The 16,059-nt window shown below is 45.3% G+C and overlaps 1 protein-coding gene across 2 annotated transcripts in view; it reads left to right on the plus strand.

The window, feature by feature from the left end:
* The window catches only part of LOC138566297 (netrin-4-like), a 429,115-nt gene extending 413,697 nt beyond the window's left edge, over positions 1–15,418 (plus strand). For both annotated transcript variants that reach the window (XM_069643402.1, XM_069643401.1), the window contains one exon: positions 13,469–15,418. In XM_069643402.1, the coding sequence (XP_069499503.1) occupies positions 13,469–13,602 (134 nt within the window). In that variant the 3' untranslated portion in view covers positions 13,603–15,418. The remainder of the gene's footprint in view (positions 1–13,468) is intronic.
* Positions 15,419–16,059: the final 641 nt, after the last annotated feature.

Raw genomic sequence — 16,059 nt, forward strand, 5'->3', positions numbered from 1 at the left:
AGACATAATAGTGAGGTTGTAGTTTTTAGAAGAGAAAACGGGGGTGATGTAGTTCTACATGTTCTAGTGCAGAGCCCTCTTAACAATTGTGGCACTATATCTCCCTAGTTGGAAAAAGCAATTCTAGTGGTACCAAATAAAAGTGATCCACTCTGTAAAGACTACCAGAATTAGTTACAAAGAATGTCATAGTAAAAATCAAATGCCAGGGAACATATGTCAGGATGGATTTGACGGCATATGAATATTCCTATGTACTATATCTGGGTATATCAATGCATAAGGAAGTCTGCTGTTAATAAACTAACTCTCATATGCCAAGACTCAATGGAAGGTCATCTAAAGCCTGACCAGGCATTCTAAATGGTACTCCTCTATAGTCGTGTGTAGATATGATGGCAGTTGTATAATTGATCATTTTATTGCATTCTACAGTCAATGGCCCTCATTACGACCCTGGCGGAGTGGGTCTACGCCAGCGGTATTCGCGGCGGACCCGTCCGCCCTACTACGAGTTCCCGTAGCGCCATGGAGCGTTTTCCGTCTGGTTTTTCCGGGCGGAGAAATCCATGGCGCTACGGGACCTTGTTGTTAATTACGCCACCGTATTTTACGGTGGCGTAATTAACGCCTTCCCCACTCCCATTATACCCTATGGGGCAAAAATGGGAATGGGGAAGGGTAAAATGGGGAATGGGGATTTACCGCCCCGCCAAGGTCGGAATGGGGCGGTAAATCCGCCAACCCCCATGGCGGTATCGGCAGCTTTCCGCCGTGCTCCATGGTGCATATTGCACCACGATTTCCGCCAGGGTCGTAATGAGGGCCAATGTGTCTAGGGTAGAGTGGTATCAACCCGTTTGGTATAGATCATTTCAACTTCAATTAAGTGTGCTTTCTGAAACGTGACTCCTCTCCTAATGATAGCTGACCCCTATTGGCTGTGTTCTCTTCTTTGTCAGCCTCTTGGCTTTGTCACAATGGGCCTCATTACGACCCTGGCGGAGAACCATGGTGCAATTTGCACCATGGTCCATGGCGCAGAGCTGCCAACTCCGCCATGGGGGTTGGCGGACTTACCGCCCCATTCCGACCTTGGCGGGGCGGTAAGTCCCCAATCCCCATTTACCCTTCCCCATTCCCATTTTTGCCCCATAGGGTATAATGGGAGTGGGGAAGGCGTTAATTACGCCACTGTAATTTACGGTGGCGTAATTAACGACAAGTCCCGTAGCGCCATGGATTTTTCCGCCTGCAAAAAGCAGGTGTAAAAATCACCATGGCGCTACGGGATCTCGTAGTCGGGCGGAGAGGTACGCCATGGGTTACGCCGGCGTAAACCCCTTTCCGCCAGGGTCGTAATGAGGCCCAATGTGTTTTGCCACACTGTTCACTTTGTGGTGCTCTCCTTCTTTCACCACATTTGCTTTCATACTTTTCAGCAATATTCCATACTTGATTTTCACTTAGTTTCATACTATTCGTTCTTGCCTTTTAATATGCTGTACATGTATTTCACACAAACTTATCATCTGTTCATAGCTGTGTCAAAAGCTTTCATTTTAGTTTGGTATTCAATGTGTGGAATCTTTCATTCTGTGGTTCATGGTTCGTAGTTCATCTTGTTCATATTATTCCTCCTAACCCGTTGCTTTGGGTTCACGTTATCCTGCAAATACTCTTTAATTCATTCAACATTTACTGTGCTGTTCTATCAGCCTCCAGCAGCCCCCCTGTTTGAGTGCTCTTTCTTTTTCACTCACCAGTCCCTGGCGTTGCCTCCAGGTGACTGTTTCCTCTGTCTCTGCTCCGCCAACACAGATTCTTCCGGTGGCGAGCCCGTTCGCACTTTCGTCTTCTCTCTATGGGTTGCTGCAAGCTCTGCTCGCGTCCCGCGGATGCTGCTGGTGACTCGCAGCTTGCAAATCTCCTCCGTGTCTTCAGCTCCTGCCGCTGACACCCGTCCAATGATGCCCCCACCTCTGTGGCCCTCTCGTGGCCCTCCGTGGTTTGGTTCCACAGCTTCTTAGGGGTACTTGCCAGTGTCCTGGCTCTCCTGCAGGACCCAACTCACCCGCCTCCTTTCACACAGGATTCTTCCCTCTGGCCCACAACGCTCGGCCTGGCTTCTCTCTTGCTGGTCTCTCCCACAAGCTTGTCGGCTCCGCCTTTTTTGCGCCTGCAACCATTTGACAGGTTGCAGGTATGAGTTGAAGGTCTCAATTGCCTGACCACAATTAGTGGAGCAATCTGGACATGCCTGACCCTTACAAAAGTCTGCAGGCCTCTTCCTCGTTTCAGTAGTAGTGTGGTGAAATGGCAAGTTAGTAGCAAATAAGTGTCCCCTACTCTTAGTTGCCTCTACCTCGTACCAGTACTATAATGGTCTGAGGGAGGGGAAATGAGGGGAAATGAGAAAAGATGGTTTGCAACAGCATAGAAAGGCAGAGTAGGGTGAAGTTGTCCTCACAAGGAAAAAATGGAGATACCATGTCTCGCTGACGATTATCCTCTCCCCAATCCCCAAAGACCCTCCACACAGGTGATACTCCATCACATCTCCACCCCCAGGGTCGGAATCTAAAAGCAATGGCCTTTCCCTGGCCCCCTGAAAAGAGGATCCAAGGGGAGTAGGTGGGAGGATACCCTCAGGTTTCTCACAGGGCATAGACGTAGGAGGAGATTGATGTAAACTGGACGTTTGAGGGGTTTGTGGTGCCTGCAGCTTTTACAGAATTGCATGTGCTGGTACCTGACAATGATGCAGGATATCCACCTTCGCCTGGATGGTGATAAGATGGAAGTCCCACTCCTGGAATGCACCCCCCTCCCCTTCAGATGCACTGCCATTTTAATGGCCAATCCAATTTGGGCCCTGTGGACCCAAGCAGGTCTCTGTGGTCATACTCAGGCTAATGAGGTAGCAGAAGTCTGCATATTACCATCTGTTTGATAGGAGTAGATGTGGTGACTGAAAACTATTGTAATTTAATAGTGCAAGTATGTTATTATGTTATGCTATTAACATTTATTGAGCGGGCGTACACTAGAGGCATCTTGGCACTAAACCTACAGAAACAATCAGCAAGTATGCAGAAAAGGAGAGCAGCTAAAACAGAAAGGATTTTAACAACAGAAGGAAAGATGATCTTGCGTAGCATGAAGGGCCAGGGGGAGAGAATTCGACAGCCTTGCAGCTGCAACAGAGAAGGGCCAGCGCCCAAACTGGGATCTTCGAATGCGCGGCACAGAGACGATAAGACCGGTTTGTGAGCGAAGAGGACGACCCGGTGTATACGGGAAACATTTACGTTGGAGATATTCAGATCCGTAAAACGCCTGATGCACCAGGCACAAAGATTTAAAATGGATGCTTTTCTAACCAGGAGCCAACGAAGCTGGTGCAATTTGGGGTAATATCTGCTGCAAAAGGAGGATGGACCACTGTTCTTGCAGCAGAATTCTGCAGTAGCTGTAATCGAGAAATCAAGTAGCCTGGTTGAGCAGGGTGTAAAACATTACAATAATCGACCTGGCTCATACCCAGAGAGGCAACAACCGGGGGAATGGAACTTAGATGGAATGAAAAGAAGAACTTTACGAAGCATTCTAAGCTTAAGATGTCCAATTTGGCAGACCAATGCTACCTGGGCCTCCACAGAAAGCAAAGCTGACACCTAACACTGAGGTTCTTAACCACTGGAACTGTTGTAGGAAGGGGTCCAAGAGCTGTCGGCCAGTGGTCCGGTGTCCATGAAGAGGGGACAGGAAGAGAAGAACAGGAAGAAAAGCTTGTAACCAATACCTCTGTCTTGCCCCCATTCAACTTCAGCCAGATGTCAACCAACCAACCCCCACATGTCCTCCAGGCAACCCTATAGCTGTGACTCAGTACCAGGTTGAGCTGAATCCAACCTCAAGATGATTGTACATAGTGCAAGGTAGGCTCCAATGTTGTATATCTTAATACGCCACCTGCCCAGTGAAACTGGGATCATGGAAGTCAATAATGGGAAATCTGCAAAATGAAGAAAATAGCTATTGTGTGCCCATGCTAATATGGATTGTACTGCATGTCGACGGCAGCAATATACATATGTGGTACAGAGAAAGAAGCAAGAATCTGCTTGCTCTGATGCAAACCTATGTACAAAACAATGAGGGTAGTAGAGAATTCTAATGTCGGTTGGCAAAAGAGGGCATAGCTATAGTTGGTCTATGCGCACTATAGTGAATACGCAAGTATTTTCAAAACACATGTTTCCCCACTCCCCCACCATGATCACTAAGATGATTCTGGATTGAGTTTATTTTTTCTTTCAGAGTTTAAGAAAGCCATGGTGTGGCCAAAACCTTGGGAGGACCCGGGTCCTGATATGATCCAGGTGGACTTTTGTAGGTTCCAATGAAGTTTGGAAGATCGGGCATCGCTCCTTCCCCATCTTGGAGAGAAAGAATTATTGTAGCAATCTTCAAAATCCCTAATCGGGTGGATTCTGAATGCTATTTCCCTCCTGGATGCCAACTCCCAAATGTATGGCAAGGCACAGTTGAATGGGGCCAAGAATGGGCTAGGGATGTAAGTTCGGCGGTCAAGTTTGGACCATTAAACAGTGCTTCCTCTTTGAGCTTTTTTAGAACTAAATAAGACATGTTGAAGGGAGACCTAAGGGCTTTCGCAAGCCTGATATTGCACAGATAGAAGGGTATTATCAAGCAAAACGTGCAGGTTGGCGGGAGGTCAGTGCAGACAAAAGTGCCGTTTTTTCTTTACTTTAACTCTTAACTATTCCTAGGTTGGAGTATTGGCTGAGTGATATTTCGCAAATGAGAAAGCTCTATACAAACATGCGTCTGGGTCAGTTGGCCCTCATAACAGCTGTGGCAGAAATTAAAATTGTTATGTCATGTTGACGTATAACGCTACCACCCAGGGGCAGTATCCAGGCGCTCACAGGGCTCTCCAAGAAAGACGCTTGGGTTGATCAGTGAGGGTAGAGCGATAGGATAGATCCAGAACCAAGAGTGGTTTAGGTGGGTTGATTGCGTACACTGGCTTTTTGTATCCATAAGGGTGAGGCCCAATGCCTGGGTTGTTTATTGTATGTGAATGTCTATTACGTTGGGGATGTGTGTGTGTGTATTTGTAAATTGGCTGGTATTTAAAGTTGTAGTTGAGCTCACTGACTTGTGTATCCTGGACTTCTCAGGGACACCGCCATGAGAGCACTAGGCATTCTCCCCTTCTGTATACTTATGCCGAGTGTCAGAAAGTCCAGGCTTAAACGACATTACAAGGAAATGGCACAGATTGGTGAGGGTGGCTATGATGACTATCATGTCTACAACAGAATATCTGTTGGACTATGTGGGGTGTAATGAAGTCAGATCCCAGTATCCAGCCTAAGGCCAGTAGGGGAACCCTGTGACATAGGAATGCCAGCCTCCCTAGGAAGTATCGGCAAAGCTGTGATGCACACAGAGGCGGAACATGGTGGGAACTGCAGAGCCTCCGTTAGAGTTCCTTATATTTACTGGTGTATTTTTTTTAACAATGAGGGTATACTTTAGAAAGATGCTTTAAGGGTTGTTCAACTCCAGGCCTTGAGGTTTTTAGGATGCCCCTCATAAATATTCACTAGATACATTTGCATACAATGATTCTAAATGTATGCACATTTGTCCTCTTGAATATTAATGAGGGATACCCTGAAGACCCATCAGAATGCAGGCCCTCGAGGCCCGGAGTTAGACAACGCAACTTCACAATAATATGAATTGATTGATAGAGTAATTTAAAAGCTTACAGCTAAACATTATGAATGCTGAATGTGTGTGAAACACAGCAAATGTTAAAGCACAATACACTTATGTCCAGTACAATATTGAAAAAGTGAAATAAAACATTTTGCAAAAAACAGTCCTACAAAAATTGAAAATATTAGAAGACTTTAAAATACGTTTACAAATCTTTAAAGAGAGCTTCGACAAGTCTTCACATTTGTAAAACACCTGTAAAGGAAAGTAACATTGTTGCTACATGTTTCCTTCACCCAGAAATGAGACTTTGATTTAGTAGGACAACTGCGGACTCAACGGTTGACAATGTAAAGATGTATATTATTTCAATTGTATTATTCAAAATATGCGTTGTTGTATTCTTTCGTGCATTTGATTTGAAAACATTAAATAAAGATGTGAAGAAAAAAAAGAAATGAGAGTTCTCAAATCCTCACAGGGAACCATGGAAATGTTAGGCTATGAGGAGAGATAAAATGGGCTAGAATAACATTTTCCCAAGAGCACCTCATTGAGTCAAGACCCTAACACATGCTAGCTTGGCAAGTGTGTGGTCAACTGGCACAACTCAAGATACTTGTAGCGATGAAGAATGGAGTCTGGCAGCTTGAACCACCGTTCAAGCTGCCAGACTACTTTTTAGAATAAAGACATTGCAGGAGGGGCAGAGTTGTATTTCTTGCAGTTTCCTCTAGATGCAGGCTGGCGCCTTTTCTCCCTTGTGCAGGGCAACTCCTCGATGTTTGGAACCCTTGGACTTGGGCTCCAATCTCATACCAGTCTCAAGAGTTCAGTCAGAAGTAGAACCAGAATCTTTCCAACATAGTGCCGCTACTCGACGTCTAGGAGCTCTCAGTGGTTCCTTTATCAGTTAGATTCAAAAGACCTCTCAGGGAAGTTCACCTCTACGCACTACATGTCAACAATATTTCTGCTGCACTGCAAAGGTGGCAGGTTGTTGAAAGAAGGCTGATGTCTAAACCTGTGCCCAAGTAGAATTCACTATAGCTCGACTGAACAACCTTCACATGCCGGGTGCTGGTCTCACACTCCAACGCTAGTCACAATGACTCACCTACAAAGGTTCCAGCCTTTTGGAAGAGCATTGAGATTTCAGGTCTGATAGGTCAATGGTGGAATGCACTCACCCACCCACCTCTGCTAGGTAATATAGTCAAGTCAAGGTCGAAACGCAAACTGGTATCAGGTTCGATCTCCCAATGGAGCTGGCAAAAGGTGGAGAGAGGAAAGACCCTGAAAGAGTGCCCAGTGGTGGCACTGGGGCCACATAGAAACCGCTGACTCTTTTTCTCCCAGCTTAAGATGGAACCTTCTAAGGTCTTGAGAAGTGACAGGGGAGGTATTACTTTGGACATCAAAAAGCTCTGTTGTTGACCCAAGGACTTCCGTGATGGTGCTGCCTCCTTCGACATGCATTCCCTAAGGCAGTCCCAGTCTGTAGCAGTTTCCCAAGATTTACAGGCGAGGAGAACCACTCAGAGCTTAACAGAATGTCTCCAGCTATAAAGGTGATACAACTGTTGCGGCCAAGAGCGTCACAACATAGTTTCATGCATTCTTGCATACCTCTTACTTTGAAACGGTCAGTGGCCTCTGACATTCTAAATTCTCAAATACAATAGAACTGACGATACGTTAGAGTGCGTTCAATCTGCCCCAAATCACCACTGTAGTGGTTTCAAGGGCTCTATGTCATTTCATCGAGGAGATTTGGTCGAATCCAAATCCATCCATTTTGTTTTTCTTTTAATCCATTTGGCTGCAAATATAGACCCCTTCACAACTCCACCTTCTCCTTACCTACCTTATTATCCATACCCACGCCCAACGGCCCCCCTACAAATATGCGCCGCCATATTCAGCCCAAAACATTCAATGGATTTGGATTCAACCAACTCTACCTATCCCGGTTTCAAAGAGATTAGCTATGTCTGAGTGTTGGAGGCCACAAAAAAAGGGAAATAGGGGGGGTGGGTAAAAGTGGATTCAGGATTAGACAAACACAAAGAGGTTTGGAGGAAGGCGAGCAGGGATGAGTGCAAAGGGTAACACTTGTGGAGCTTTGGATGTATGTTGGTAGACATAAGAGAGAGTGCAACATTCAGAATCTAAATGATATATGTCTCTACTAGTATGGACGTTTTCATGAAAGCAGTTCAGAGTACTACGGTTGCAGGTCTACAAGTAATGTGGGCTCTGTGATGGGTTTGAGATATGCTCCCAAGGCATGGAGGCTAATTGACTCAAAATAAACCCTTTCATAATTAGTAATCATTGAAGGAGCTGCTCAACCTGGTGGCCAAGTAAGAGAAGACGGTGTAAAAGGAGGATGGGAAAGAAAAGATATGGGTAAGTGAAGTAGAGATGGGGTAGGATTCTGTTAGTCTGTGTGTCGTATATATTATCAGTTAATCTGATAAGTGAAGGGGAGAGAATGTCCACCCCTTACAATACTGCAGCAGTTATTCAATTGCTGGAATCAGAGGTGTTGCTAGTGGGGGGGTTAGGGGCTATAACCCCGGGTCTCTTGGTTGTAGCCCATGATGGAATCTCAGAGTCTACAACCAAAAGACTAGCTAGCCCCGAGACCCGACCATCCCGACATTAGTGTAGCCCTGGGTCTTTGCCAGACCTAGCAACAGCCCTGCCTGGAATTGAAATATAAAAGATCTACTTGAGCCAACTGCGCGTAAATTCTGGCGTGATTCCTGCTTTTACATACAAGTATTTAAATGGATATAAAACTTCTACTTGTATCATAAACCAGACTACTGTTCTATCTGACATATTCCATAAACACTAGTCTGAAAAGGGTCCTCAAAAAAGAGGATTTCATTAGTGAGTTTATGACGGGATTCAGGAAATAGACACAATTGCTCCTCGTGCACATATTGCACCAGAGCTTGCATCGGTTGTGAGTCAAGTTGAACTAGACCAAAGGGCCCTAATTGCTGTCCATAAGGTAAAGTTGTCCACCTTACATTTGAATAGTATAGAACATGAAATATCTATACTTGCCGAACAAATGTGGAACCTAATTATGCAAACAACTTAGAAAATGTGAATGAATTATGACTCAAAATTGCACATCGCTTTGTCCTCACCCAGCTACCACACAATGCACAACTCGCATGCACCTCCTTAAATACACCACCCAGGATTGGATACTCACCTGGTCCAATCACTTAGCTGGCACCAGCAGGTGTAGAAGGGGAAGTGGTTGGGAAGCCTCACATGGGCTCATAAGGGCTTCTAGCACCTGCCTCCTCCTTGCACCATGTTGCTGCCGCATTTCTAACCTGGTCCCGGATGTGGTCCAGGAGTGACAGGTGTTTAAGGCCTTCCTGGTGGTTTAGTGGGTAATCGTGTTCCCCATGGAGGCATTTTATTTTCAATGAGGCCCTCCCATGGGGGTCTATGAGGACCTTTCCCAAAGGGGACTCCTTTATGAGCTAGTGGGGTTGTTATAAGGTTTCTGTTGTGGCTACTAGTGTTATCGAAGTCGCTGCACCCCTCTGTGTTACTTTCTCAGGCCACATACTCAGGCCGCCGCTGTTGCCGCCTGCAATAGTGCCCCCGGCATCCACGGTGCAGCTTCTTTCTGGGGCTCCGGCTGCGTCCTCCGGCTTCTTCCTGCGTTGCTCCGTGGCAGCTTGTTGCCGTCGTGCAATGGTTGCAGCGGGTTCCTCCCTGGTAAGAAGGAGTTGGATGGAGCTGTCTTCAGTCTGGCACCTTATAGGGCTAGGCTCCCTCCCCCCCCCCCATTTGACACGTCCTGCAATCAGGCCTTGTCACAATGGTCTGTGTGTGCCTAATTTTGCTTGCAAAAAGGCTGACCCTTGTCCCTGCTTTAACCCCTTAAGTGCCAGGCTATTATGCAAGTCTATGCAAAAAGGACGATCGTACTCGTTTTGAAGGGAAGAGCAGAGCTGGGGAAATGTGATCTTCAGTAGCATATGTGCAGCTGTGTTTTTAACTCTCTATAGTTTTGCCATCAGATAAGCCGGAGCACCCAACTGCAAACTATTGGAGTAGTCTCATCTAGAGAAGATGATTGCAATGAGGGATGTTTACTTTTGGGGGAATGATAGGCAAGGGAAGAGTCTTTTAATGCTTTGAGATGACAATATGCCAGTTTGGCCGAGGCTGTTGCCTGCGGGTCCAGGGAAAAGTCAGAGGCCATAACAATTCCTAAATTCTCAAATTGCAGAGAAGGGGCGAGGGAGAGCACAGATACATGGATACCTACTAAGAAGGTATGGTGCAAGGATAACCATGATCTCAGATTTCTCAGGGTTCAGGAGTAGATGAGGTAATTTAGGGGACAAGTAGGGCTCCAAATTCTGTCCTTTTACTGTTTTATTCAGGAGCTGTGTGCAGATAGGGTCCAACTTAAAATGTAAGAACAGGGATCTTCCCACAAAAAAACAATAGTCAGGAAGGACTTTTTTCAAAATGTCTCCCTCATGTCGGATGCAGGCGCTTGGGCCTTGAAGCCCCTGGAGTCAATGTTCTTACTCCATACATTTCACAGGAGGTTACTTCACTTCCCCTCCCCTGGTGATGCAGGCTTAAGCATGACCTGAAACCTTTTCCTCATGGGGACTTACAGGACAGGCTTTCAAGGTTCCGTAGACCTTGACTTCTTCTAGCAGAACGTTCTGTGAGAAGACGGGCCCGTAGAATTAGGTGACAGGTAAAGCAAGAGAGGGGTCCATGGGTCTCCCTGAACATTACTTTGATTCCTCACCCCTCACCTCTCGCCTCTCTGATCTTACTGCAACTTCCATGTCCCCATCTCCTTCCTCCTCCTGCTGTCTTGTTCAACCTATGGTCGGCCTGGCCCCCAAAACTGTTCTCCTCTTTCTTATTATTTCCTTCCACCTGTAATCTTCCTTGGAATAAGAAACTCATTGCTTCTCCCCTTCCTGGACTCAACTTCCCCAGACCCTTCTCTCCCTCTGCACCTGGCTTGCAAACTGGCCCTTGCACAGGGTGATACCAAATGTTCCCTGGTCTTTCCACCTATTTCTTCCCAGATCCATTTCTTCCTCCCCAGATGTTTGTTTACATCCTCCTTAAAATCAGATTCACTACCCCATCACTCCTCACTACCAGCTCCAAGCTGCAGTACTCCTCATTCCACCTTCTCTATGCTACTCCCTATACTATTATCTCTTCTATGTCACTCAGAACCTCTGATGTTCATCCCTCCTCCAGCACTCTGTCTCCTAACACCTTCTCTCACCTCTGTATCCAGATGATATCCCTTCTCCTCCTGGAGCTGTTCCTCCTGGAGCTGTTCTTATTCTGATGTCACCCTCTCCACCTGTACTGTCTCCATTGGTTACCACGCCCTCCTTCATCTTTCTTCCTTCCACCACCTTTAGCAAACTCTCACTCCTTGCTGTTACCACCCCGCCATCTTCTTAACTCCTGTTGCCACTTCTTGGTCACTCTGAAACCCTAATGCCACCATGATCGCACCACCTCCTCCTTTGACCGTTTAGTGCTCACCACCTCCTCTTGCTTTCCACTGCTGCCACCTCTCCAGTTTCTTCCATCTCACCTGCCTCAAACCTTTGTACAGCTCTCAAGACTTCTCCAAAAGCGAGCTTCCTGCATCTACAGACCACACTCTGGATAACGTTTTAAATGGCAACAGAAAGTGTTTGCTTTCTTGACCACCTTGTAGGCAGTGACTTGGAGGAGAAAGATGTAGTATCAAAAGAAGTTGCCAAGTATTATTATGTAATATTTAGGAAATATGTATTCCATATATGGTTTATATTATACATACTGTACCAGCCCAGCTCACCGCAGCTTTTCAATTGCATTTGTTGAAAGGCCATTTAGCTGCCTTTTTTCACAGCAATTCTCCAGGGAGGGGCATGGTAAGGGTATATATACAATTGGATTTTAGAATACGAATGGTGAGAAACAGCCAGTGATCCTAGTGAGCTGGAACGGTCGGGAGAGGTGTTACACTACTTATATTTGTTTCTGTTTACCATTCCCCTACTTTTTACGACCATATTGACCATTCCATATAGATGATTTTTCCATTCATGTCCCTGTGCAAGTGTAAAGTTGTAATAGGAGCCTTAGTTACTCGTCACTTAGACTATTGCAATGTCCCGGCTGCAACACCATGTGACATGTTGCACTATGCTTCCGCCTGCCCTCTCCACTGCCGAGACCACAGTTCCACTACTTTGTTCGGTGCACTTCTACCACTGGAAACATCTAGAGGTATAGGAATACAGCACAGTGGGACTTGCCTCCATTAAAAAATGCAATGCAAAGATGTGGTGATATGTCCACCATGGTGAGTGGTACCAGATCCATCACACGTTAAGACGTGCACTTAAAAACATGCCACATTAGGAGGATCGTGATAATGACACACCTGCGGCTAGTCATATGATGTGATATGATATTTTATTTGGACCGCGTTCGTACACAAGTGTTTCAGAGCGCGACTAGGCAAGGGAGGGGAACAGGGCAGAGAACAAACACAACGATCTTACTAGACCCAGTGACATTGAGAACGCGCAAGTGCATAGGAATTGGGAAAAGTGAAAAAGTGCATGGAAGGGGGAGAGTGGAAAGTGTGGCGTAGAGGAGAGCAGATAAATAATGCTAAATAAAAATAAATAGAAAAAAATTGCGGCAATAAACAGTGGTAGTGCAGCCAGCAAGTGGCAAGTGCTGTGTTTAAGGCAGCAGACTGGGTAAGTCTGATAAGTGCAGAAAAAGAAGAAAAATGGAGGTGAGGGGGGCTGTAAGGGTACAGATACAGTCCCCAGTGCAAGGAGTGGCCAGGAGGCAGTGCAGGAGGGTTCCCCCAACAGCCTGAGAACGTGCGATTGCTGTACCCGTTCTATGGGTTACAAGATTAGAGCAAGCTCTATTTGGTGGTCCCCGCTGCTTTTTTCAATATGCTGAGTCTCAAGAATCCTTGAAATGGATCAAGAAGGAAAAGCAACAACTCATAACGATCGTGCTCATGATGCCCGTGTAATGTAAATGTAGGGACCCCGTCCCCCATATACTGTGTGGTCACTGTGTTTTTCTGGAAGACACACAAAAGCAGTGGTCGAAGTGAGCGGGAACGGTCTGGAGCGGAGTTCCACTTTACCACCCAAAATCAGTTTCAGCTAAACTGAAATCTGCTTCAACTCAATTGCCTGTCAAGCAGCATGGCTGCAACCCTTGAAAAATGTGTTGCACGTTGCTCCCTGCCCGGGACACAGTTCCAATACTTTTTATGGTACACTTCTACCACTGCATAAAAGGTGTTTTAAAGGACCCACTAAATCACAATAAGCATATGTCCTGCAACAATGCACATACCAAAATAGGTTCATCTCCTGAACTCACACACATGCAATGTTCAGAGTTCCCTAAAATATATCCCCACCCCTCTTTGCTCTAGAAGATAGAGATGTAACATGGAGTGTCTTCGACAAAGAAGGTGATCAATATATTTGCAAAGCTCAAATGCACTTCTTGGAAGGGGAGTGTCCTTCTTCCACACTGGCATATTTTCGGGAGAAAGGGTGCTAGATCCAGAGTGCATAAGCTAAAGTGCTCTCAACTGGGCCTTTAAGCCTTCCATTCTAACTTCCTTTTTTCTTTTCTCCAGGCACGGATTACCTGATCGCCGGGCAGGAGGACGCGCGGACTGGCAAGCTCCTGGTGAACATGCATAGTCTGGTGAAGCCCTGGAAAGCCTACTTGGGAAGGCAGGTGATGGACATGCTCCGGAAGAGGTGCTAGTGACCCTGGAGCAATCAAGAGACATGAACAAGAGCCAGTAGGAGTACTACTGGTTGCACCCCCTCATGTTCCCCAACCAAAATCCCCTCTTCACAGTACACCCCTGCATCAAAGCCTTGGTCCTGATGAAGCAAAGAGAGCGAGGGTACAGTGGTACAAAGCATTTAGTGCAAGGGCCTGGACCTAGTTGGCATGTACCAAGCTGCTTTAAGGGTTGAAAGCGGTAAAAGACACTGTGAAGACACCGGAATACAGGAGTTCAATGAGAACATTGTGTTCTAAGACTTAAAGGAAGGACACCTACGCCTGTGCATTTCCTCACTACAGAAATTAATATGTTGGCCATGTAAACTCTGCACACTACCCTAACCCTACGAGGTGTCTCTTTAAATGGCAACATAAAGGGTTGACTTTCTTTACCACTTTGCAGGCAGTGACTGGTAGGAGAAAGTTTGGATATCGAAAGTGCAGATATCGAAAGTTCGGATATCGAAAGCAGTATTCTTATGTAATATATAAGAAATATATATTTCATATATGCTATATATATATATATACTGTACCTGCCCAACTCACCGCAGCTTTTTCACACCATTTGGTCAACAGCCATGTATCGGCCTTTTTCACAGCAATTTATATGGAGGGGCACATTAAGGGTACATTTAGAATTCGATTTTTGGGGTAGGAATGGTGAGAAAGGGCTGGCGGCATAGAAATGGGGTACGGTGGGGCTTTCCCCCATTAGAAAATGCAGTGAAATAATGTGGTAAAATGTCCACCACAACGAGTTGTACCAGATCCGTCACACGTTAAGACAGGCGCATGAAAACATGCCATGATTGGAGGATCGTGATAATGAGACCCAAGGCTCGTTCGCCGATTTCCCCAAGATCCTGATAACCGGCAATTTCTGTGCCAGTTGTATGTGATCTTTACACAAGAACAGCAATATGTTTCATTGGAATCTGTTGGAAACGATCAATACGTTTTTCCACCATGATTAGGAGTCACGACCGTGGCTGAAAAGGATTTATTTTAAAAATGAACTTTCTTCTGGGGGTAAAAAGAAGAACACATTTAGCACACTTCACTTAAAGGGCGCTTTTGTCATGTAGTGTATAGGTTTGTCAGTGTGATGACCTCAAGGAGATTCCCAAAGTCTGGGCTTGTTAAACCTCAGATAGGTTAAGCATTTCCAGGGTACCCTGTCAATTCATCTAAAACATTACAGAGTGGTACATTACACTGCGGTCTATAACACCGAAAAACACAGCAAGCATTAAATAAATACATAAACGTAGATGGGGTAAGGGATTAAAATGGTTGGGGATGGAGTTGGGGTGCCGTTATAAGGGTGGAAAATCAAGGGGATTGGGGGCGGGCCCCTAATAAAAAATAAAAGAAATCGGTGTTTTTCAGTGATTTTAACGCGATGAAATGTACCACTCTGTCATATCGATCGGTAAAATCACATATAACCCATTTCAAGACATGAACTTTGATATCTAAAGTGCATACTTAAGTAGGCACCCAGAGCACAGTCCAATATTCCAGAGCATTTTACAAGTCTTTGTAAGCAGAACATCAGCACAGGACCCTCTTTACATGAGAAGATAATGTTCCATGAGTATTCTGGGATAAAAAAAAGCTTTTTTGCACTATTTTTTCTGCTTGCACAACAGTCCTTTTCTTGAATCTAATTGGATACCACATATATGAAGTGAGGGGTGCCTGCTACCTTTTCTGTATTGAAGTGAGGCACTGTTCAATTTGTCCTGCTTAGATTACAATAAATTCAGAAGTTATGTTTCCCGAATTTCAAGGTTTTTAGTGACAAGGACTAATGTTTATGCAGACACAACATTTTTCTACATTTATGTCCCAGTGCAAAATATTTTTGTAATATCACTAAGAATATTTAAGCCACTTCTGAAATCGCCTGAAAAAGTGTAAAATCCAGACGCAGATTCAAAGTTGGAAAACGTTCGTGTGAAAATTCAAAAAGATTGTTCTTATGTTCCTAGGAGGATAATGACATTTGTGAGGCCGCATGCTTTTGGCTTTTGTAAAAAGCAGGTGCACTCCATAGGAATCCACGTCATTTGGGCCAATTTGTATGCTGGAGAATCAGAACTTACCATACTCTCCTCCTTTCCGGATGAAAATGAATCGCCCGTTAATTGAATGCATGCATTTGCTAGATTAATATTGAGCCCCTGCGTGTCTGGAAGCATATCCCTTTGACAACACAATTATGTTCAGGATATGGGATTCAGTGGTTAAGCTATAAATGATGAATTTTCCATCCTACCGCAAATTCTATTGTCCAGGGGGAAATTCTCAATCCCCTACCCCTTGTTTTCATTTTTTGCAAAAGAAAGCAGATCCTGCCAATAGCTGGCAAAAACCCAGTATTGACCAGTAAATGAAAATGGACCGTCTACATTTGTAGATTTG

This window comes from Ambystoma mexicanum, chromosome 2p (genome assembly GCF_040938575.1).
Source record: "Ambystoma mexicanum isolate Mex_15411 chromosome 2p, UKY_AmexF1_1, whole genome shotgun sequence".
NCBI lineage: Eukaryota > Metazoa > Chordata > Amphibia > Caudata > Ambystomatidae > Ambystoma > Ambystoma mexicanum.